Source organism: Plecotus auritus, assembly GCF_963455305.1.
Source record: "Plecotus auritus genome assembly, chromosome: 2".
In the NCBI taxonomy this organism is placed as follows: Eukaryota; Metazoa; Chordata; class Mammalia; order Chiroptera; family Vespertilionidae; genus Plecotus; species Plecotus auritus.
Genome location: NC_137771.1, coordinates 155,950,978 through 155,974,583, shown reverse-complemented (window position 1 = coordinate 155,974,583; position 23,606 = coordinate 155,950,978). Strand labels below are relative to the sequence as shown.

The 23,606-nt window shown below is 39.5% G+C and overlaps 1 protein-coding gene across 1 annotated transcript in view; it reads left to right on the top strand.

Moving 5' to 3' along the window:
• Nucleotides 1-23,606, top strand: part of MYH15 (myosin heavy chain 15) — a gene marked incomplete at both ends in the record, with an annotated part of 148,811 nt that overhangs the window by 57,355 nt on the left and 67,850 nt on the right. The window contains 11 exon segments of the mRNA XM_080654673.1: nucleotides 8,138-8,155; nucleotides 8,157-8,275; nucleotides 15,274-15,517; nucleotides 15,521-15,529; nucleotides 18,863-19,018; nucleotides 19,022-19,105; nucleotides 20,682-20,852; nucleotides 20,854-20,859; nucleotides 23,227-23,263; nucleotides 23,266-23,323; nucleotides 23,325-23,369. Coding sequence (XP_080510799.1) covers nucleotides 8,138-8,155; nucleotides 8,157-8,275; nucleotides 15,274-15,517; nucleotides 15,521-15,529; nucleotides 18,863-19,018; nucleotides 19,022-19,105; nucleotides 20,682-20,852; nucleotides 20,854-20,859; nucleotides 23,227-23,263; nucleotides 23,266-23,323; nucleotides 23,325-23,369 — 947 coding nt within the window.

Genomic DNA, 23,606 nt, shown 5'->3' with positions numbered 1-23,606 from the left:
TTTATCTTGATATTAATGGGTTTTAGTGGACACTGTTGACTTTAATGAAAATATTGGCTCATAACAATGCATAGTTTCCAGAGCTGTCCTTGGCCAAATGGGAAGCTAAACTGTCTCCATACCCTCAGCTCCAGACTCTGGCCCCTCCCTTACCTCAAGGTAGGACTAACTGTGATGCAATCTGCATTTTTGCTCAGAGCTCCTGCAGGGATCAGACTAAGCAGAGTTTATACCATTGCTGTTTTCTCCACAGCCCTATCCTGCTCCCCTCATTCTCCAAATAAGTCTCTTGAATCAGAATTCTCATCTCAGATTTTGCTTCCAGATAATCTAATACAAATATTTTCCATACAGAAAACTTGAGAAATAATTTCTTTCTTTAAGCCATTTTATTGCCCAGCCATAAATTATTGCTATCAAATTCAAAAAAGGTAGGCATGATTCATAATAGAACTATGTCAGATTAAGAACTACTTGGCATAGGAAAGAAATGTATGTTTTGTAAGCAGAGAAGAACCTTGAATTCATTTATTTGTAAGCAGAGAAGAACCTTGAATTCATTTATTTGTAAGCAGAGAAGAACCTTGAATTCATTTTGGCTTTAAGATGAAGTTGAAGGACTTGGACACACTTGTGAAGTGCATTAATATTTTTAGCAATTTGCAAAGTGATTTTGTTTGTTATGGTGTCTATTTTAGGAAAACATAAGTACTGGGTGTATCAGTTAATAATGCGGTTTTTTTCAATAGATGGAGTTACACATATGTTGGTATATATGCAATTTGATATGTATGTTATTTTGTTGTGTTGACAGCAAGCTTCAAAACTTCATATGTCAAATTTGCTGTAGGTGTTAACATCATAGATATTTTTACGATTAAAAATGTCGAATTTCATGCCCAAAAAAGAGCATTTGAGGAAAGTTTTAATTCATTACTTTATTTTGAAGAAAAAGTTATTGTATACTTCAGGAAGCTTATGGTGAACATGCTGCATCTGAAGATACTTGTAAACGCTGGTTTAAATGCCTTAAAAGTGATGATTTCGATGTGAAAGACAAAGAATGTCCAGGTCAACCAAAAAAGTTTGAAGACCAACAATTACAAGCATTATTGGATGAAGATGCGTGTCAACTCAAAAACAACTTGCAGAAAGATTAAACATTGCTCAGCAATTTCCGATCATTTACAAGCAATGGGAAAGATTTTAAAGGAAGAAAAATAGGTGCCACATCAACTGAATGAAAGACAAATGGAAAACTGAAAAGTCATCAGTAAAATGATGCTTCAACGACATGAAAGAAAGTCTTTTTTGCATCGAATTGTGACTGGCGATGAAAAGTAGATTTGAAAATCCCAAACGCACAAAATCATGGGTTGATCCAGGTCAACCATCAACATCGACTGAAAAGACCAAATCACTTCGGTAAGAAGACAATGCTCAGCATTTGGTGGTATCAGGAAGGTGTGGTGTATTATGAAGTTCTAAAACCAGGTGAAACTGTAAATACTGATCGCTACCGACAACAAATAACCAATTTGAACCATGCTTTTATCGTGAAATGACCAAAATGTGCCAGAAGACACGGCAAAGTAATTTTGCTTCATGATGATGCACCATCACACACTTCAAAAACAGTTAAAGACACGTTAAAAGATCTTGCCTGGGAGGTATTAACCCACATGCCATATTCACCAGACGTTGCTCCTTCAGATTACCACTTGTTCTGATCGATGGCACATGCACTTTCTTTGTAATCTACACTTGGGCATATACTTGATTTAAGTCATATTGAATGTCTCTTTAAGAAACATTTACCAGTTCCCTTTACATAATAAAGGGAGGAAAAATGAAAGCAAATTAAAAGTGAGATCTTTAGCCCAGCTAGTGTGGCTCAGTGGTTGAGCATTAATCCATGAACCAAGAGGTTACCTGTTCAGTTCCTGGGCAGGGCACATGCCCATATTACAGGCTTAATCCCCAGTAGGAGGCGTGCAGGAGACAGCCAATGGATGATGTTTCTCTCCCATAGATGTTTCTGTCTCTCCATCCCTCTCCCTTCTTCTTTTTCTTAAAAAAAAAAAATCAATAAAAACATATTTTTAAAAAGTGAGATCTTTAAAACCTCCACAAGGTTGCCTTTGAATTGAGATTCAAGTGGACATACAGAAGGATTTCACAAAGCAGGCTCAATTGTGTAACATTGGAATGCTTGATATTACCATTTAAATTCCGTCTTAAATTTCATGCTAAAATGTGGATGAGCTTCTATGTCATTGTCTACAAGGGCAAAGTATAGTAAAAAGGGATTGAATAATCAATTGGGGGATTCAGACAGATATATAAGCATAAAGGAACTTGTTTGGTCTGAATTATCTAAGTTGACCATAAAGACATTTCCTAAATCCATTTCTAATTGTTAAAAACTCCCTCCAGTCATTCTTCCTAAGACTAATATCTTCCCTCTCCCTAATAGTATCTGTCTCTTTAGTTATGAATTTCTGGGCAGTGGATACTTATTTTTGATTTCTTTTCTTTCCAAGTTATATTGAGATCTTATTGATATAAAGCACTGTATAAATTTAAGGTATACAGAATAATTATTTGACTTATCTATATATGAAATGATTACCACAAGCTTAGTTAACATCCATTATTTTATATACATACAAAAAATAAAAATAAAATTTATTTTCCTTGAGATGTGAACTCATAGGAATTACTCTCTTAACTCATATGTACCAATAGCAGTGTTTACTCTAGTTATCATGCTGTACATGCATCCCTAGTATTATTTATTTTATAACTAGAAGTTTGCACTATTTGACCACCATCATCCAGTTTCTTATCCCCCCATCTCCTACTCTAGTTACCTACAAATCTGATTTCTTTTTCCATGGGTTTGGTGTTTTCATTTTCTTTTTTTAAGATTCTACATATAAGTGAGGTCATATATTTGTCTTTCTCTGTTTGACTTATTTCACCTAGCATAATGCCCTCAAGGTTCATGCATGTTTTCTCATATGGCAGGATCTCCTCCTTTTTATGGTTAAATAATATTCCACTGAATGTGTATACTAAAACTTTTTTATCAAGTCATCTGTAGATGGATACTTAGGTTGTTCACATGTATTGGATAATTGTAGTGGATACTTTTTGATGAGTAGGTGGTGTAGAAGGATGATGGGATAAGGTGGGTGATCAATCAGGTTTTTTATGTTTTTAACTAGAGGCCTGGTGCATAAAATTCATGCACTGGGAGGGGGGGTCCCTCAACCCGGCCTGCACCCTTTTGCAGTCTGGGACCCCTCGCTCCTTACAGCCCACCTGCTCGTTGCTCCTTATGCTTGGCTTGCTGCTCCTTAGTGCTGCTGCAGAGGCAGGAGAGGCTCCTGCCACTGCCTCTGTGCTCACCAGCCATGAGCCTGGCTTCTGTCTGAGCGGCGCTCCCCCTGTGGGAGCACACTGACCACCACGGGGCAGCTCCTGCGTTGAGCATCACCCCCTGGTTCAGTGCACATCATAGTGACTGGTCATTCTGGTCGTTCTGCAGTAACAGTCACTTAGGCTTTTATTATATAGATTGCCAAAAAAAGTTGTTATTATTAACTACATGGCTTGCTTTCCTCATGTCATGGATTTAAAGATTCCCAGCTTTCTCTTTAGAATTACAGACTTCTATAAAGCTTGGCCGGAGGCTGTCAGCCTCAAAGTTGTGTATTTGTCATGCACTTATGTCTTTAGAGCACTAATCACCCTTGGAATATGTAGCCAGATGTTGCTGATTCCGGTTTCTAAGGTTCTGTAGTATTTTGCATTTTTATTAACCTCCTGTAATTAAGATCTCAATCGTGACAGTCTGTGACCTATTTTTGGAAAGTGTGATGCTAAACAATGATGCTGCAGTTTGAGTTCTTGCAATGCAAACACTTCATGTTCATTCACGCTGTATGTTTTTGCCTCATTGTTTTGTATCAGCTGGGTTTCTGAATGCATTTAGGGACATTGCTTCCATCTAGCAATGAATCTAATTAGCTACCTCTATTTTTGGAGCCATTCTGTTACCGATTAGAGTTGCCTCCCATGGAGTCAGCTCTGATTTCAACAGGGATATTTTTTTTCTTTAAGTCATAAGACAAAGTAATAAGAAAAGCTTCATGTTCTAATAAAAACAGCTCTTCATATGTACTTAAAGGAAATGAGTATGCTTCACTGTAAGGTGTCATAGGATCCGACCTTTGCTACTTTTTGCAGATCATCTGCTTCTGTCTATGAATGGGATGAGAGTACAGGAATGTGAGTATATGGCTTTTATTTATTTTCTAGAGGCCCGGTGCATGAAATTTGTGCATGGGTAGGGTCCCCAGGCCTGGCCAGTGATCAGGGCTGATCAGGGCCTTCCAGCTGCTGGCTGGGGCCTCCCTTCCCCAGCTACTGACTGCTGGCTGGGGCCTTCCTTCATTCCACACTGCCCCATAGTGGTCAGCGCATGTCATAGCGAGTGATTTTCTCCAGGTTGAATTCCTGTGGGGACAATTTGCATATTAGGCTTTTATATATATATATATTTCTGTGACCCTGCACACAGTCTTCTAATTACCTTTTTTTTTTTTTTTTTTTTTTTTTTTTTATAAAACTTTAGTAGGAGTTAGAAGGAGTGCTGCTTAGCTTCTTCCAGAAGACTTGCTGAGAGCCAGATACAGTGGCTCCTTAGATGGCTTTTCAAAGGCTTCTACCTGAGATTGCAGCTCTAGTGGTGCTTCTTTTGATGAAAGAGAAGGTGATAGGAGGATATTTATACTACAGAATAAACTTAGATGCGAAATGTAAGCTGGAATGTGGCCACATCTTTTGTAAGGCAAAACAGTAAACACAATTTTGCTGTTGTGCCATTTTCCTTTCTTATTCTCCCTTTTTGTAATCCGTTTGTCCTACTTGGAGATATAAGTTCCCTTTTGAATTCTTATTTTTCTCTCTAGCTGTTTTTTTTTTGTTGTTGTTGGGGGGGAGGGGTGTGCTTATGATTAGATGTGATACCAGACATTTACATTCTAGCAAAAATGTATTCTTTTCCACCTACCAGGAGTATTTGCTTATTAAGTCTTGACTGACTGCAAACTAAAAGGTTCATTCCACGTTAAAGGAATTTCAGGTAAATCCTATTTGGGGACTCCCACATAATAGGATGGGCACTGTGAGTGTCATCAGATTGGGAGTGGGTGAACTAATTATTACCTACTAGAGGCCCGATGCACGAAATTTGTGTGAGGGGCTCGACCCTCGCAGCCCCAGCTGCCTTGGGTAGCCCTTGCAGCCCCAGCTGGCCCTTGCAGCCCCTCACAGCCCCGCACAGCTCCTCGCAGCCCCAGCCAGCCCTCATAGCCCCTCACAGCTTTGGCCAGCCCTCCCAGCCCTGGCTTTGTCCGGAAGGTAGTCCGGATGGTCATCTGGGCGGTCGTTCTGCTGTTCAGTCTAATTAGCATATTAACTCTTTATTATATAGAATCATACAGAGAACACCAAGTTCAAACTCTTTGAACCCAAGCTGCCGCAATTAGGACAAAATCTAGGGTAATAATTTTTTTAGACACAGACTCAACTGGACTCTTCTTCAGGTGTAGTGGACCCTCACTTAGATCTACAGCAGCTGCACTGTAATGGTGTCTCAGAAGGGATTAAGATATGCCGGGAAGGTTTCCCAAACTGACTGCTGATTTTAAACAAAGGTAAACTATGTCCCAGGATCCAAGAAGCCCAAGGCAATCTATTCTGTTTATCTTTCTTTTGGGGTGTTTAGGCATGCATTGTTTGTTTTGTTGATATCCTCCAGACTACAGATCAATGTGTTTTGGTGGTGGTGAGATATATGATGACAGAGTTCCATTATTATTTTCCCTTAAATCCAACATCTATGCAGCTGTAATGTCCTTATATCTCTATTAATGGATAATAGACCCACATATAGAAGAAATATATACAGAAAAAAGATATGGAGGCTGAATTGAATCTCTGAAATGTTGTATGTACTCAATCCTAGCTGCCATCCATGCAGCTGTTGCTTCACTAGAAAATATGCGAAAGGAAAAAAGCCAGAAGGTGTGTGGCTTTCTATTTCCCAAATTCTAAAAGAACAAACTATGGGTCATCAAGCATAAGGAACTCTTTAGCTCTTGTGACCACAAATAATACAAATAGAGCGCAGGTGAAAGTGGAAACTTCCTTGCTATTTGAGAGATAAATGTAATGCTCCTTAAACCTCAGTCTTGACTACATTCACTTTTATAATTATTCATCTAAGCAAGTCTGTGCCAAGATATAAAATGCTGAATAAACCTTAGTCTGCTAAAAAATATGTATACATATCAGAGCTAGAAAAAGATGAATCAACTTGTGTGGTTAACTGCTTGTGTGTAAACAGATTAATCCATAAGTACTATTTTAGGGAATTAATTCTAGAGGACTGTCTGAGTAATTAAAAACTTTAGGTCAAGCCCGCTATCCAAAAAAATGAATCCAAAGTTAACTTCATTAAATGTGATTCACTAAATTCTGCTTTATCTTAGATGATCTTGGTAGGATTCACATATTTTGAGAAACTGCTAACTAATAGATTTGATTTTATCTGACAGTCAACATCATGTTGTTCCTAATTATATCCATACTAGAGGCCCGGTGCATGAAAATTCATGCACTGGAGGGGGGGGGGTGGTCCCTCAGCCCGGCCTGCCCCCTCTCACAGTCCGGGAGCCCTCAGGGGTGGGAGGCGACCCAGCGATCAGGGGAAGGCGACGCCCCCATCACACCTCTGCTGCTGCCACTGCCGGCAGTGCAAGCCTTGGCCAGCCCTGGTTACCTGAACCTCAGGCAGCTCTGGGTGACTGGGCAGCTGCCATCTGAGGCTTGCCTGCACCTCAAGCTGGCCCTGGGCGGCTGGGGGGCTGAGGTGACTGGGGGACTGCAGAGGCAGGTGTGCGGAGCAGCCAGGCCTGCCTGGGGGCGCGCCTGGACTTTCCATGCACCTGCCGCCCTAGCAGGGCTGAGGGGACTGGGCGCCGCCATCTTGCGGCTGTGGTCGCCACCATCTTTGAGGGCATGGCAGTCAATTAGCATATTCCCTCCTTATTGGCTGTGGGCGCCACCATCTTTGCGACGGTGTGAGGGTCAATTAACATATTCCCTCTTTATTAGATAGGATAAGGACCATATTGTTTGAAGGAGAATTGGAGGGTCTAGGTTGAAGAGCTCATAGGAAAAGAACTCTATAGGACATAATCATAAAATGTTACTTGATTTCCACATTTTCAGTACCTGAGCATCTGGTTTTGCTGTTTGTTGTTTTTGTTGATTTTTGTTTCCTTGTGTGTTTAGTTATTTTTGCTGTATACTACTCATCTAGCATGAGGTAAGTGAGCCTCCTAAGGCACAAAATTTAAGGAGTAGTTCACTCTTAGGGTTACACAAGTGCTGACTTGCACAACTCTGAAAGTGACGGCATTCTTAAAATTTGTGCCTTAGGTACTTCATTCACCTCATCTTGGCCTTTACTAATGATTCTCAAAAAATTTTTTATGTGAATTATTTAATGCCTAGGACAAAAGTGCCTTTCTCTAGAGCAGGGGTCAGCAAATTATGGACTAAGGGCCATCTCTATGGCCTATTTTTTTTATATGACCCACTTACTAAAAAAGGTTTTATATTTTTAAAAGGTTGTATAAAAAAAAGAAGAATATTCTACAGAGACTATATGTGGACCACAAAACCTAAAAATATTTACTGTGTTGCTATTTTCAAAATAAGCTACAGAATCCTGCCTGGCGCTTTAGATAATTGCCTGCCTGGGCCTGTTTTAAAACAAAAGCCAAGTTCCCTGGATAACCTAGACATTATTAACAGATAAGGGGGAGAATGGTCTAAGTTCTTAAGGGACCAATATAACCACAGAATTAAATAAAATATTTTTTTGCAAACTTAATATTTATTAAAGCAAACTTTCTAAAACATACATTTTAGACATGAAATAAAACTTAACAATAAATAGAACTGATAAATGAATAATACATCAACTGCTCATAGGCTAATTCAACAGACGTTTCCTGAATACCCACTATGGAACTAATATCTGACTTATTTCTTTTAGGTGTTTTTAAAAGCTGGCTTTTTTGGGCCAACTGGAAGCAATGAAAGATGAAAGACTATCTAAAGTCTTCACATTGTTCCAAGCCAGAGTACGGGGCACACTGATGCAAATTGAATTCCAGAGGACTCTGGAAGAGAGGTCTGATATCTCTCCCTGTATCCACACTGCTTGGGTAATGGTGTGCCTCAATCAATGTGATCTTATCTTATCTATAATAATAAAAGCATAATATGCTAATTAGACCAGACATCCTTCCAGATGTCCTTCCAGATGACCTCCTGGATGTAGCCAGGGCTGCAAGGGAAGCCTGGATCCTGGGTGCCAGAGGGAAGCCGGTGCCAGCAGCTGGGGAAAGGAAGGCCTACTCTTGCAAGAATTTTGTGCATCGGGCCTCTAGTTGCCTTATAATAGGTCAAGGTGAGGAGCTGCCTCCTCTGCTTAGGCTCGGACTTAACTTAAAAGTTTTTAAATTCTAGAATACCAAACAGACAGAACACAAAGGTATTTTATTAGCCTTATCCAACATATAAGCATATATATTGCTTAACTCAGGTATTTCTTGCACTGCTTGTAGCCTTCCCTTAGGAGGGGATCCTTATAGTCAGAGAAGTGTGGATCTCTGAGGGTGGTATGACTCAGTTCCTATCAGAAGCAGACCTGGAAGTGTTTTTGTGTACAGCCATCTCTGTGGGGAAGTTTTCTGTCAAGTGAGGAAGTGTTCTGACCACTTTATCACCTCTCTAGGGGAAACTGTGCCTCTTGGTGACATGTAATCATAACTCTCTTTAGTTCATCCAGGTTCACTAGGGACATTTATCACCACATTTGGACACTTAGAAGTAGGTTTTATCTATGCACTCATGGAGAGCAAACTAGCAAAACCTCCAAATAAAGAGACTGTGAGCAAGGGAGTCTACAGTTGTTGCATTTACTTTTTCTGTAGCATAGTTTACCTTCTGGAGAGAGGTCCACAGGTCTTGGTATAACTTGCTTAATTAACAATCTGTTAATTCTTTCTGTTAACCCAAAGAAGAAAAGGATTATTACATGATGTCAGAGATATTAGATGTATGTCTTCTAAGAGTCTTCTGTGACACTCATATAGTCTCAGTGTGGTATGGAAATTTAGGGATTCACTTTGTTCATCACTAAAATAAGATCTTTATTATCCATTCTTTCTAAATCATAGGATGACTTTTTTTTTTTTAATCCTCACCTGAAGATAATTTTTTTCTATTGATATGCAGACAGAGTGGCAGGGAGGAAGGGAGGAGTGGGGGGAGAGAGAAAAACATTAATGTGAGAGAGAAACATTGATTGGTTGTCTCCCACACGCCAGGACCAGGGGTTGAACCTGCAACCCAGATATGTGCCCTTGACCAGGAATTGAACCCGAGACCCTTTGTTCTGTGGGATGACATGCTAACCACCTAGCGAAACTGGCCAGGGCCATAGGATGACTTTTAAAAAATTATTATGAAATATTTTAAACACACTGAAATTATTATAATATGCACTCATGGAGCTATCACCAAAGTATATCAATTATTAACTTTTTTCTGTAATTGCTCACAACTTTAAAGAATAACAAAGGTAAAGCCCCTTGCATTTTTCTCTCGATCCAAGTTCTGTAAAGATATGAAAATATGTAGATATGCAGATATCTTTAAAAGGTGATGTGATTTTTTAAAAATGTTTTTAGTTTTCACATAAATAATATTTTTTCATTTATTTATTTATTTATTTATTTATTTATTTATTTATTTTAATAAATCTTTATTGTTCAGATTATTACAATTGTTTCTCCTTTTTCCCCCCATAGCTCCCCTCCACCCGGTTCCCACCCCACCCTTTGCCCTTACCTCCCCCCACACTGTCCTCATCCATAGGTGTACGATTTTTGTCCAGTCTCTTCCTGCACCCCCCTTCCTCTTTCCCCCTGAGAATTATCAGTCCACTCCCTTTCTATGCCCCTGATTCTATTATATTCACCAGTTTATTCTGTTCCTCAGATTTTTAATTCACTTGATTTTTAGGTTCACTTGTTGATAGATATGTATTTGTTGTTCATAATTTTTCTCTTTACTTTTTTCTTCTTCCTCTTCTTAAAGAATACCTTTCAGCATTTCATATAATACTGGTTTGGTGGTGATGAACTCCTTTAGCTTTTTCTTATCTGTGAAGCTCTTTATCTGACCTTCCATTCTGAATGATAGCTTTGCTGGGTAGAGTAATCTTGGTTGTAGGTTCTTGCTATTCATCACTTTGAAAATTTCTTGCCACTCCCATCTGGCCTGCATAGTTTCTGTTGAGAAATCAGCTGACAATCATATGGGTGCTCCCTTGTAGGTAATTAACTGTTTTTCTCTTGCTGCTTTTAAGATTCTCTCTTTGTCTTTTGCTCTTGGCATTTTAATTATGATGTGTCTTGGTGTGGTCCTCTTTGGATTTCTTTTGTTTGGGGTTCTGTGCGCTTCCTGGACTTGTAAGTCTATTTCTTTCACCAGGTGGGGGAAGTTTTCTGTCATTATTTCTTCCAATACGTTTTCAGTATCTTGCTCTCTCTCTTCTTCTGGCACCCCCATAATTCTGATGTTGGTATGCTTGAAGTTGTCCCAGAGGCTTCTTACACTATCTTCAACCTTTTGGATTCTTTTTTCTTTTTTTTGCTTTTCCGGTTGAGTGTTTTTTGCTTCTTTGTATTTTAAATCTTTGACTTGATTCTTGCGTTCCTCTAGTCTGCTGTTGGGTCTCTGTATAATATTTTTTATTTCAGTCAGTGTATGTTTAATTTCTAGTTGGTCCTTTTTGATATCTTCGAGGGTCTCGTTATATTTATCGGCCTTTTCTAGGATATTCTTGAAGAGCCTTATAACTGTGGTTTTGAATTCTATATCCAGTCATTTGTTTTCCTCCATTTCTTTCATTTGTGATCTGTTTCTTCCTCTCCCCACTTTTCACTGCTTCCCTGAGTTGGTAGAGTAGCTTTGTGTGCTAGGTTTCCTTTATGGCCCAGTGGGTCGGCCTCCCCAGTTAACCTGAGGTGGACACTCTTGGTGCACCTTTTTGTGGACTGTGTGTACAGCCTTGTTGTAGTTAAGTCTTGATTGTTGTTGGTATCACTGGGAGGAATTGACCTCCAGGCCAGTTGGCCGTGAGGATCAGCTGTGTCTACACTGGGAGATTTTCGGTGCTGGAGACAGCCTTATAGGATTAGCCTTGCCAGATTGCAAAAGCCTCTGTGCTCAGCTTGGAAGGGGTGGAGTCTCAGGGGGGGGCAGACAGTCTTGGCTTCCCATCGACCCTGCCCTTGCGCGCGAGTTTCCAGACCTCTGCCTTCCGTGGTTCCCGAGTTTCCGCCTTACAGTCCAGATTTCCCCCGTAAGAGCATGGGTCCCCAGGGGCTCGCCAGGAACTGTGGTTCAGTGCAGTCAGAACTGGGGTTCAGTGCCATCAGGAGCTTCCCACTCCCTTCTGCTAGGGATAGCCTGTGGTAACCTCCGCAGTCAGTCTTTGTGCACACTCATGCCTCTAAACCCCTGCTGCTGTGGCTCCCCTGAGTCTCCGAGTCTCCGTGTGCCTTTCTCTCTACCTGACAGTCCAAACTCCCCCTGTATGAGCCTGGGTCCACAGGGTTTCACCCGGAACTGAGGTTCAGTGCAGTCGGAACTGGGGTTCAGTGCAGTCGGGGGCTTCTTTCCCCCTCCCACCAGAGAAAGCCAGCCAGGCACTCTGCCCTCCTTCCTCTCTGTGCACTCGTGTCTCCGTACCTCAGCTCTTTGCCACTCCTTCTCCGTGAGATTTCCTCTTTCCTTCTAGTTGTAGAATTTCCACTCAGCCAGCTTTCCTGTGGTTCTGGATGGTGTCCGTTCTGTCTTTTAGTTGTAGTTTTGAAATTGTTGTGCAGGGCAGCAGTTTAGGTGCTTACCTATGCCGCCATCTTGGTTTCTCCCCATAAATAATATTTTGTACTATCCTAAAATTTGTGTTTTTAATTCAGTACTAGTTTCAATTTTATTAATGTTGATAAACATAGTGCTAGATTATTGATTTTAACTACTGTATTGTATTCTATTACCTAAATAAACCACAATTTATCCATTTTCTAGTTCAAGTAAATTTAAGTCATTTATGATTTTTCATTATTACAAACAGTTCCGCAGTGACATTTTTGTAAATGTCCCCTGCCCTGAACATATGCAGTAGTTTCTTGAGGATACATTACTCAAAATGCCGGTCATGCTGATAGTTTGTGGATAGCATCTGGCCGAGGCACATGCTTTGAGTGACATTTCTCCAGGGTACTAATTATTAGGTTTTAGGCTACACACAATTCAACTTTATGAGATATTGCCAAAATGCTTTCCAATTTACTCTTCACCAGAAGTGTATGAAAGTCTCATTACTCTATATTATCACTAACTTGTGGTATTTCTGGCTTCAAAAACTTTTGCCAAACTTAGTCATATTTCTGATTTTGGGGAAAGCTACTATTTCCCTAAGATGATGTTTTCTATAGTTTTTTCTTTTGTTTGTGTGTTGTTTTTTTAGATATGACATATTTTGTGGACAATATCCCTTCCATCTTATTTTGTGAAGCACTTTTACTAGGAAAATGTTAAATTATTTTTCTGTGTCTGTTGAAATTATTACATTTTTCATTAACCTATAAATGTATTGAATTATATTAATATATATTTAAAAATGTAAACCTACTTTGTTTATGAAATACTGTATTTTTCATATGCTAATGAGAATTTTTGTATCAATGTTCCTAAATAAGTTTCTCCTATATTAATTTTTTTTCCTGCTGTGTTATCTGACTTTGGCCAGAGTTACCTTAACCTAATAAAAGAGTTGAGAAATGTTTCATCTTTTCAAATCATGGACAATTTATTGTGATTATTCCTTGAATGTTTGGTAAAATTTGCCTATGAAACCATCTAAATCTGTTTTTTGTGTGTGTGATATATTTTACAACTTTGATTTAATTTGTTTAATAGTTATAGGCCTATTGAGATTTCTTTCTTCATGAATCAGTTTAGATATTTCTTTTTTTTACAAAAATAAAATTTTCATTTCTTTTAAATTTTCCAATTTGCTAGATTTAAAAAAAAATTCTGCCATATCTAGATTGTTTCTAGAGCACATCCCTAGATTACTACAGTTCTCAAGTATCACCCTTCCTAGTATTGTTCATTTGTGCCTTTTCTTTTTCTTGATCATTCATATCAGATGTTTATTTAGCCTATTCAATAAAACACCTTTTTAATTTTCTTCATTTTATTTTAGTTCATTAGTTTCTGATCTCATCTTTATCCTTTCCTTCCACTTTCTTTGGTTTATTCTCTTTTTTTTTGCATTCTTTTTTTGCTTTATTAAGGTATTACATATGTGTCCTTATCACCCCATTGCCCCCATCTCCCACTCATGCCCTCACCCCCCTGTTGTCTGTGTCCATTGGTTAGGCCAGTGGTCAGCAAACTGTGGCTCTTTGGCACCTTGAGTGTGGCTCTTCCACAAAATACCACGAGTGGGCGCGTATGTACAGTGCGATTGAAACTGTGGCCCATGTGCAGAAGTCGGTTTTCGGCTCTCAAAAGAAATTTCAATCGTTGTACTGTTGATATTTGGCTTTGTTGACTAATGAGTTTGCCGACCACTGGGTTAGGGTTATATGCATGCATACAAGTCCTTTGGTTGATCTCTCCCCCTTACCCCCACTCTCCCCTATCTTCCCTCTGAGGTTTAACATTCTGATCGATGCTTCTCTGTCTCTGGATCTGTTTTTGTTCATCAGTTTATGTTATTCATTATATTCCATAAATGAGTGAGGTCATGTGGTATTTATCTCTCTCTGACTGGCTTATTTTGCTTAGCATAATGCCCTCCAGTTCCATCCATGCTGTTTCAAATTGTAAGAATTCTTCTTTTTTACCGCAGCATAGTATTTCATTGTGTAGATGTACCACAGTTTTTTAATCCACTCATCTGCCGATGGGCACTTAGGCTGTTTCTAAATCTTAGCTATGGTAAATTGTGCCACTAGGTTTATTCTTTTCTTAATTCCCCCTTCCCCCCACCAGTGCTCTCAACAGCTGCTTAATTCTTCCATTGAGTTTTTTATTTCAATGACTGAATTTTTCAGTTTTAGACATTTTATTTGGTCTTCTTTCAAATCTGTCTGCTCTTTTATGATAGTGGCTCATTTCTTTCTTGTTTTTCAATTCTTTCCCTTATGTCTTTAATAATTATAACATCTATTTTATAGTATCCACAATATTGTTCAATTATCTGAAATTCTTAGGAGTTTAATCAAACTTTTATTGTAGGTGCTTTTCCTTACTGATGGTTGATTTTTTAAAAAATATGTGTTTTGTAATTTTTAATTGTAAGCTCACCTTCAGGGGGCTAGAGAACCTCTGATGCTTGATATTAAGGTATTTTCTTCAATGCAGTTTTGTGTTTTCCTCCTCCAAGGACCCAATGGATATTTACTACTAGTGTAATGAAGTGATCATGCTGATTTCTTGCATATTTCTATATCAGTCATGTAGTATAATTTAAACCTCAAACATTCCAGTGGGGCTAGTCCATGATTAAAAAAAAAATTTCGAGTGGGGATTTTTTTCTTCACCCTGAGCTTAGTCCAAATCAGATGGACCTCTCTTTGACATTTCTCTGAACCAGTGGTGAACGTTTTAGTCTTTCTTTTCATTAAAGCTGGTATTCATTGAAGGTCTTAGCCTGTCTCTTTATCCATATGGATATGTAACTATAAGCCCCTACAATACTAAGACTGGCTCCCTTCTTCCAGGAGGATGGCCAAGCTGTACATGCACTCACTTATTGCTCAGGTGTTTAGCTCCCTCTTTATTTCTCACTCTTTTCAGGCTTCGCGCTCATTTAAAGGCTGTCTGTGGTGGAAGCATTTTCAGGCTATCTAGCATACAATATTGCCAAAGCCAGAAGTCCTGCAGAGGGCTTTGTGTGAATCAAATGAGAGTGCAGATGTAGAAATGCTTTGAAGACAAATGAGAGTTTATAATGACTCCTAAAAAGATGTGCCTATTAAGAATTTTAATTTACAAAATGACTCTCTTATAGTCTGGGTTAGCTTTTTCTCCTTGATTTAGGGATGCACTTCTTTCGATCCAATGGAACGTGAGATCTTTCATGACTGTGAAGAACTGGCCCTGGATGAGGCTCTTCTTCAAGATCAAGCCTCTTGTTAAATCTGCCTGTATGGGAAAGGAGGTAGCTGGACTGAAAGAAGAGTGTGTGCAACTGCAAAGAGCCTTGGAGAAATCAGAATCTCAGAGGGAGGAACTGGAAGCCAAACAAGTCTCCCTCATCTGGAAAAGGAATCATCTGCTCTTTTAGCTGCAGGCTGTGAGTGGCCCCACATTTGTTCTTCAAATCAAGTTTTTATTAGATTCCCTGTTTTGCAGGCAGTGTTGACTTGAAAAAAATAGAGGCACCTGCTTTTCAAATACTATACAATTTCATCAAACACAGACAATGGAAACACTTAAAAATACACTCTGTTTCAATAGAGGAGTGATTTTATTGACAAGATGTCTTTGAAAAAGAGATAAACTATTAGATGGGCTTTAACTATATAAAAGCACCACAATCTATCATGGGAGCCAGCCAGGAGCTCTGGGTTTTAATTTAAATTCTTCATCTAGTTCATGACGCATTAACAAATCAAAGCACAGGATTTTCATAGATCTTCAGGATTATTTTAGTATGGACCTAGTTGGTTGTCTTGATTTTGATTCCTACACCCCCTTTCTCTGGTCCAGATCAACATTACTAATCAATTTAGTTCTTTAAAACAGCAGTTCTCAACTTTGGATTTGCATCAAAATCACTTGTGAAGCCTTAAAATCAAAAGAAAGATGCCTAGACCCCACTGTCAAATATTTGGATTAGCAGGCCCTATATGGGTCTAAATAATGTATCTGGGTGATTCTGATATCCAGTCAAAACTGAGAACCATTATCTTAAATAGACATGATGTTGCTTCTATGATGAACAAGCTTCAGTTCCTGCAACATGTGCATTGTAGACTCCAAACCCTTGGCCCAGGCATTGGAGCCGCCATCTCCAGTAATGCCACTGTGCCATTACTTAGTCCCTTTCACAGTCCTCCTTGCTAGCCACTGGGACTTCTGTTATCCCTGAACATCCCAAGGCAGGGATAGGATTACATTCACCTTTATGGCATTCTTCACCCCACTCAGAACAGTGCTAAGTTAAAAAATACTAGGCTCAAATATAATCATATGAATAAAATAGTTTCTCCTACTTTCTGAACATACTGAAAACAGAGAAAATTGAGTAATTTTAGACTGATCCAAGTTATTTTATTTTGGGACTGTGCTATATCCATCAGTGTTTCAGTAGGCCATCTTTTATGTAGTAATTTACAACTGCTCTGCTTGTTACCCTGGGGTAAATGAAGATCAGTTGTCCATATCACATTTCTGATACATATTTAACATAACAGTGATTCTAGAACATTAGACTATATAGAATATTTTAAATACATCAGACTTACCTTGGATGCTTGTTAGAAATACAAATTTCTGGTCCCCGCCCCCCCCCCCTTGAAACCTGCGTAAAGACCCATACCATGAGAATCACAATTTTAATGTCATATGTAGTATGGCTTAGGGGAGAGGCAGATATACATGAGTTTTCATCATTCTTTCTATTGACAGCAATAGTAGCCAGTGCTACCTGGGCTGACATGGGAAATAGAAATGGACCCAACTTGTGTAGAGGGTGGTGGGTCAAAGCCTGGGATACATAATAAAAGATTAGTGTGGTGAGCATGAGAAACAACATGGAAGCCAGTTTTACAGCCAACCCAGGAAGGGTAGATGAGTTCAAATTGTAACTGTGATTAAAAATGTTGACAGATACAGAGGCAATAAAGCATCAAACAGACTGTCAAATTACAGCAGGAAGGTTAGGGAGAGGTGGGGGAAATAAGAGATCAACCTAAGGACTTATATGCGTGCATATAAGAATAACCAATGGATGCAAAACATTGGGGGGTGAGGGAATGTATGGGAGTGGGGTGGGGGGGCAATGGTAAGATATGTACACATATAATACTGTAATAAAAAAATAAAAAAAAATAAAGTTGTGTGAGGAACTACAAAAAAAAATGTTGACAGAACCATGAAATATTTTATCAACATTTATTTTTTTAAGGGACACAACACAGTAGGGATCAAGGAAAGAAGGAATCATTCACTTATTAAAAATACCTGCAGAACTCAGAACCCATTCCAATTACCATTGGGGACAGGATATTTCTACTGTTCAACTGCCACACCATTGCTCAGCTGGCCCCCAAGTCCTGCCGTCAGTTTAATGAAGAGATCAATGATGGTGAATTGGACTGTCCCCTTCATTCAGTGATGGAACAGGTCCTATACACATGCTGAATGGAATAGAGTGAACAACTGATCTTCTTGTTACCCTGGGGATGAATGAAGATCAGTTGCCCCCATTATTTACCAAACATTGAAAGATTCTCTGGTTTGCATGGACCCTTCCTGCTTTGACATTATTATTTTTTTAAATTTAGCCCTTCCCTTTGGGTACTCAGTGATGTTGGAGATTTACTACTCTGTATATCCCCCAGCTGTGCTGCTTTGAGCTCCATTGGTTGGGCCATTCTTTGCCAGGAGTTAGCCAGAAACCAATAGCCTGGATTTTTTTTTGCCTTTTTACTGCTCTTGATCTAACTTTAAGCTAGACAAATAGAAATATAGTTAATAAATTGCCCGAAGTAGCATATTGCAGAGGATGAACAAGGTCTAGGCATGGAGGAAGATGGAGGTCTGTGTAAAGTTATGTTGCAACAAGACCTACAATAATTAAGAGCTTGCTCACAAAGGGGAGGTTTTATTTAGCCTCTAATGGAGATAAATTAGAGGGGTTCAAAGTTATAAAAGGTGCTTTGTAGTGAAAAGCAATCAGTTCCTTCATGTTTTACCTGACCCCTAACACAGGAACAATGGGTCACTCAGAGTTGGAGAGTACATTTGAAAGGATAAAAGGAAAGAACATTTTATGCTCTACAAGTATAACTTTTGGAATTTACTGCTGGCAGAATCACTGAGAAAAAGATTTTAGATGAAAACAGTAAAATCTAGTTAGTGACTGGCAAGTAACCCTATGAATTCTGAATTCAGCCTGTGAATAATCTATAGCTCAGCTCTCTTTATTAGAAGCTACCTATATATATTAAACAATTACATCAGGGTGCTTATAATATTATAAATATTCAGTTGTCTGGGGAAATACTTCTTAAAAAATTGTATTCTGAGCAAGTAACAGCCTCAAACACTATGCCCAGTGGATGCTTCCAGAAGCTGTGATTTAAGCAGTATACCCATGATTTCTGGAAGCTGTTAGCTCCTTCAGGCCACCAGGATTCTATTAAGTGCTTTAGAAGAGGTAATCTAATCTACCGAATGGCCTGAAAGATTCAATGCACCTCCAAACACTGAAACTCTTCTACTTCTCAACAATAGGATCAGGGAAACTGGGGATATTATTTCAACTGCTTAGGAAAGACGGTAGGTGAAAGTGCTGGGCAGAGGGCAGGCAATTATCTCTTTGCTGGTGTTAAGAAGCATTTTCGCCTAGCTGATAAATTACTTCCAGCTGTTGGCAACAATTTTCTCCTCATCATGGCAAGAGCAAGAGACCCTGGCAAATGTTGAAGAGCAGTGTGAGTTGCTGATTAAATCCAAGATGCAGCTGGAGGCTCGAGTCAAGGCACTGTCTGCACGGGTGGAGAAAGAGGTGAAGATAAATTCTGAGCTGACTGCCAGGGGGCGGAAACTCAAAGATTAATGTTCCGAGTTTAAGAAAGAAATCGATGACCTGGAAACAATATTGGTGAAGTCACAGAAGGAGAAGTGTGCTACAGAGCACAAGGTTCTTTTTCTATAATGTTAGGAAGGCCTGGATGCCTGAATGCCCCTCCCAAACAGGGTTTGGTACCAGACTCGCTCTGGTTAAATTAACTAACACAGTGGTCTGCAAACTTTACAACAGTGGGAGTCAGAAATGGCATAAAATGAAGGGTCTGATGAACTGTGCTGTTCCAGCTCAAATTTCCAGCTTTATTTGTGCTATCCCTCTAAATCTCCCCAATGAAACCTCTTCATTTGTTTTAATCTTATTGCATCTAAAATCTAATTGAAAGAGCAAAATGGTTTCATAGGGCCTCTAAGTATCATTTGTTGGAAGGAGAGTGAGCATGATGCAGTTTACTGAAAGGTGATTTGGGATGTGTGTGAATCTCCAGCTCTGTCATTGATTTGGAGTTTGACCTTGGTATGTCAATTTAATTCCAGTTAAGGGCTTTGCTGTTTTGTCCTTTACAGTTGAGGGTTTTAACTTGCACATCTGTGTATGGATTTGATATAGCTGAAGAGTCTGTATCAAACTTCTGATAAATGACTAGTCTCCAGAATGACACTGTAATTTTGACAGATGATTAAATAGTAACTCTTGTGCCATTGGTTTGCTTTCATAAAAAAAAAAAAACCGTGAATCTGAAATAGGCAGCTTCCACATTTGCTTATTTTATCAGCCGGACCTCATCTTTAACTGCCACTTTTTTTGGACATTGATGCACCACCAGATTAATATGTGCCTTCTGAATACTCAAAAGAAGCCTCTACCGTAAGTGGTGTTCTTGTTATCCAATACGTGACACTTTCAAAATGGGCCATCCTTTGAGCTATATTGATAATATATTTTTTAATATATATATTTTATTGATTTTTTTACAGAGAGGAAGGGAGAGGGATAGAGAGTTAGAAACATTGATGAGAGAGAAACATTGATCAGCTGCCTCCTGCACACCTCCTACTGGGGATGTGCCTGCAACCAAGGTACATGCCCTTGACTGGAATTGAACCTGGGACCTTTCAGTCCGAAGGCCAACACTCTATCCACTGAGCCAAACCAGGTAGGGCATATATTGATAATATGTGATTATCCGAAGTACTCCATTCCCTGACTATGACCATTGTTTGTTTGTTAATCCTCACAAGAGGATATTGTTCCCATTAATTTTTAGAGAGAGTAGAAGGGAGGGAGGAATGGAGGGAAGGGGAGAGAGAGAAACATCAATGTGAGAGAGACACATTGATTGGTGGCCTCCTGCACACACCCCAACTGGGGCCAGGGATCAAACCTGCAACCCAGGTACATGCCCTTGACCAGGATTCAAACCCATGATCCTTCAGTGTGAGGGCCAATGCTCTAACTACAAAACAATACTTCAGGGCAATTACATCATTTTGTATGTGTGGAAGAAAGAGTGAATTCAGAGTTTTTGAAAGTATATGAAGAATTTGGCTACATTTGGTTCATTATGATAATGGATAGCTCATAAGATTTTTTTTTTTTGTACTAGAAAAAGGGAGAAGATGGCCCTTAGCATTATGCCCAACCTTCCAGTGGAAGCTCTAATAAAGCTGTTATTGTATTCTTCCCACAGGTCAAGTACTTGAGTGAGGAAATGGAGTTTCTAAATGAGGATATCAGCAAACTTAACAGAACAGCCACGGTTGCACAGGAGGCCCGTCAGCAGACCCTGTGTAACCTGTACACAGAGCAGGAGAAACTCAGCAACCTGAGCAAAGCCAACTTGAAACTGGAACAGCAAGTAAGATGAGGTAAGAAGTGATTTGTCTAGCTGGTTAGCTGTCTGTCTACAGATATACAAATCTCCAATTTTTATTTAGTTAATTTATCTTGACAACTTTAGGAAAACTCAGTAGCATGTTTTGTTTCATTCATTATTAGAAATAGTGTTTTGTTTTTCTTAATGAACATTGAACCACTACAGGAACCACTATAGTAGAGAGAAGCCCCAGTGTGTAATCTGTCAGTTTTTAAATGTAAATTTCATACAACCCTGGGCAATCTGAGAACATTGGGATGGATCATGAAGTGTTATCACTCTAAGTGACTGACCTTTCCCCACAGAACCTGGTGTTTTGCCCCACAGATAGGCTGGTACTCTCTTTATCTGACACTGGTGTTGAAGGATTGGTTTAAAGGCTCTGTCATGTCTCCAGTGAGACCTGAGGTTTATTTCTAGTTGAAAGAGATGGAAGTCACAAGCTGTGTTCTACATACATTATTGGAAAGTACTTGTAAGGTTCCAAAGATGGTGTTCTGTTCTGCCTCTAAGTACCCTGTGATATCAAGATCAAGTTATTTCAGACCAGCCTCAATGGATAGCTTCATTGTTCTTCCTTTCCCTTTCCCAGCTGACTTAGTGTGTGCTTTCCCTCTCTTATAGTCCCCACAGCTTAGCCTTTATAAAATTGCTGACAAGGGTGGATAGGTATTATTATTATTATTATTATTATTATTATTATTATTATTATTATTATTACCAGCTTTTTCCTCAAGCCTCTCTATCAATTTCCTCTATTACTTATTAGTTGTCTCACTTCTCTTCCTATTTCTACTGATTGTGTATCTCACAAAGCCTCTATATTGGTGTCACATAATGTTCTTTCCTGGAGTTTATCTACTTTCAGATTTTTACATACAACTTACAGAAATTTTCCCTCCTCCACCAATTTAAATTTCATATTTTTGCTCTTTACTTCCATTACTAAAAAGTAAACATACTAATGAAAGATAGCTATATTATAACTGTTATCTATACTGTTAAATTGACCTCAATATCATTGTTAGCAACATTAATTTAGACAAAACTAGAATATTCTGAGCACTTTGGTGTGGTACCAGAGTATGACCTAATGTAATGGACTAGAAGAGAAAACCCAGGGAGTTAAGGAGGTATGCAAATCATGTGACACATGTTTGAAATGGTCAGTACTGAGTTGGGAGACTCAGGACAGCTGGGGAGACAGGTTTACTTGGTATTGCTCCAGGGGTTAGTCAGAGCTTAGACCTGTGGGAAGAATTTACAGAGAATATCTTGGCTTCTTATGAAGAAACACTCCTGAGTAAATGAACTTATCCACCCATGAAATGAGCTGCCATATGAAGAAGTGAGCTTCCCATCACTGGAAAGTGATCAAACAAGGTGTCACTGGCTATTTATTATTAGCTCCTTCCTTAGGATAGAATGTGTATTCCTTAACCTCCAAAGTTTTCTTCTATCCCTGTGATTGCTAGATTCTTTTACTATCCTATTGATATGTGCAATATTTATTTAAAAATACTATTATATACATAGTGGTCCTGGCTGGGTAGCTCAGTTGGTTAGAACATTGTCCTGATGAGCCAAGATTGTAGGTTTGATCCCCAATCAGGACACATGCAAGAAGCAACCAATGAATGAATGCATAAATAAGTGAAAAAACAAATAGATGTTTCTCCCTCTCTCCCACTCTCTCTCTAAAAATCAATAAACAAAATCTATACTAATAAAAGCCTAGGTGGCCCTCGCATGTGACGTTATGTTGTCACAAGATGGCTGCCACATGATGGCCATGTGCACAGTGGAGGCGGGGCCTAGCGGCCACTCCGAGCAATGAGGCCTAGGGGTCCTGTGGCTCCGCATGGCGCAAAGGAGGCCGGTCCCTGAGTCTCTGCCACCTCATGTGGAGGAGGCAGGTCCTGGTGGAGGAGGCAGGTCAGGGCAGGCGAGGGCAGTTGTGGGCGATCGGGCAGGCAGGGGAATAGTTAGGTGTCAATCAGTCTGTCAGGGGAGCAGTTAGGGGGCAATCAGGCTGGCAGGCAGGCGAGCGGTTAGGAGCCAGTGGTCCCGGATTGTGAGTGGGATGTCCGAATGTTGGTTTAGGCCCGATCCCGCACCCCCTGAGGGGTCCCAGATTGGAGAGGGTGCAGGCCAAGCTGAGGGATACCCCCTTCTATGCATGAATTTTGTGAACTGGGCCACTAGTTAAAAATATAATATCTACATAGCTGGGCATCATTTACAGAATCTGTGCTTCTATTTTTTTAAAATTTCCAAAAGGTAAGTAATTAATGAACACATCTATCGAAATATAAACTTTACCTATTTATTTATCTAAGTAATTATCTTCTTTTGACAGCTTGATGATGCCCTTGAGCAAGAGAAAAAGGTGAGAATGAATGTGAAAGGGAAAAGCGCCAATTGGAGGGCGATTTCCAGCTGCACCAGGAAAGTGTGACACCTGGAGAGCAGCCAGCTGCAGCTTACAGAAAAGCTGAGAAAGTAAGCCACCTTTGTGTTGGCATGAGATTCTGGGAGACCTAATATTGGAAGGAGCAGCTTTCTCATATTATTTATCCTCACAACTCCTGGGCCAGATCTCTCAAAACCTGAAGGGGAGGATAACGAGCCTAGAAAATGGATTTTTTTTTTTTTTTTGCTGGACTTTATTATATAGTTGTAAAAAAGAGAGTGAATGCATAATCTAGAAGAATAGAACTGAGAAGGCATCTGACTAGC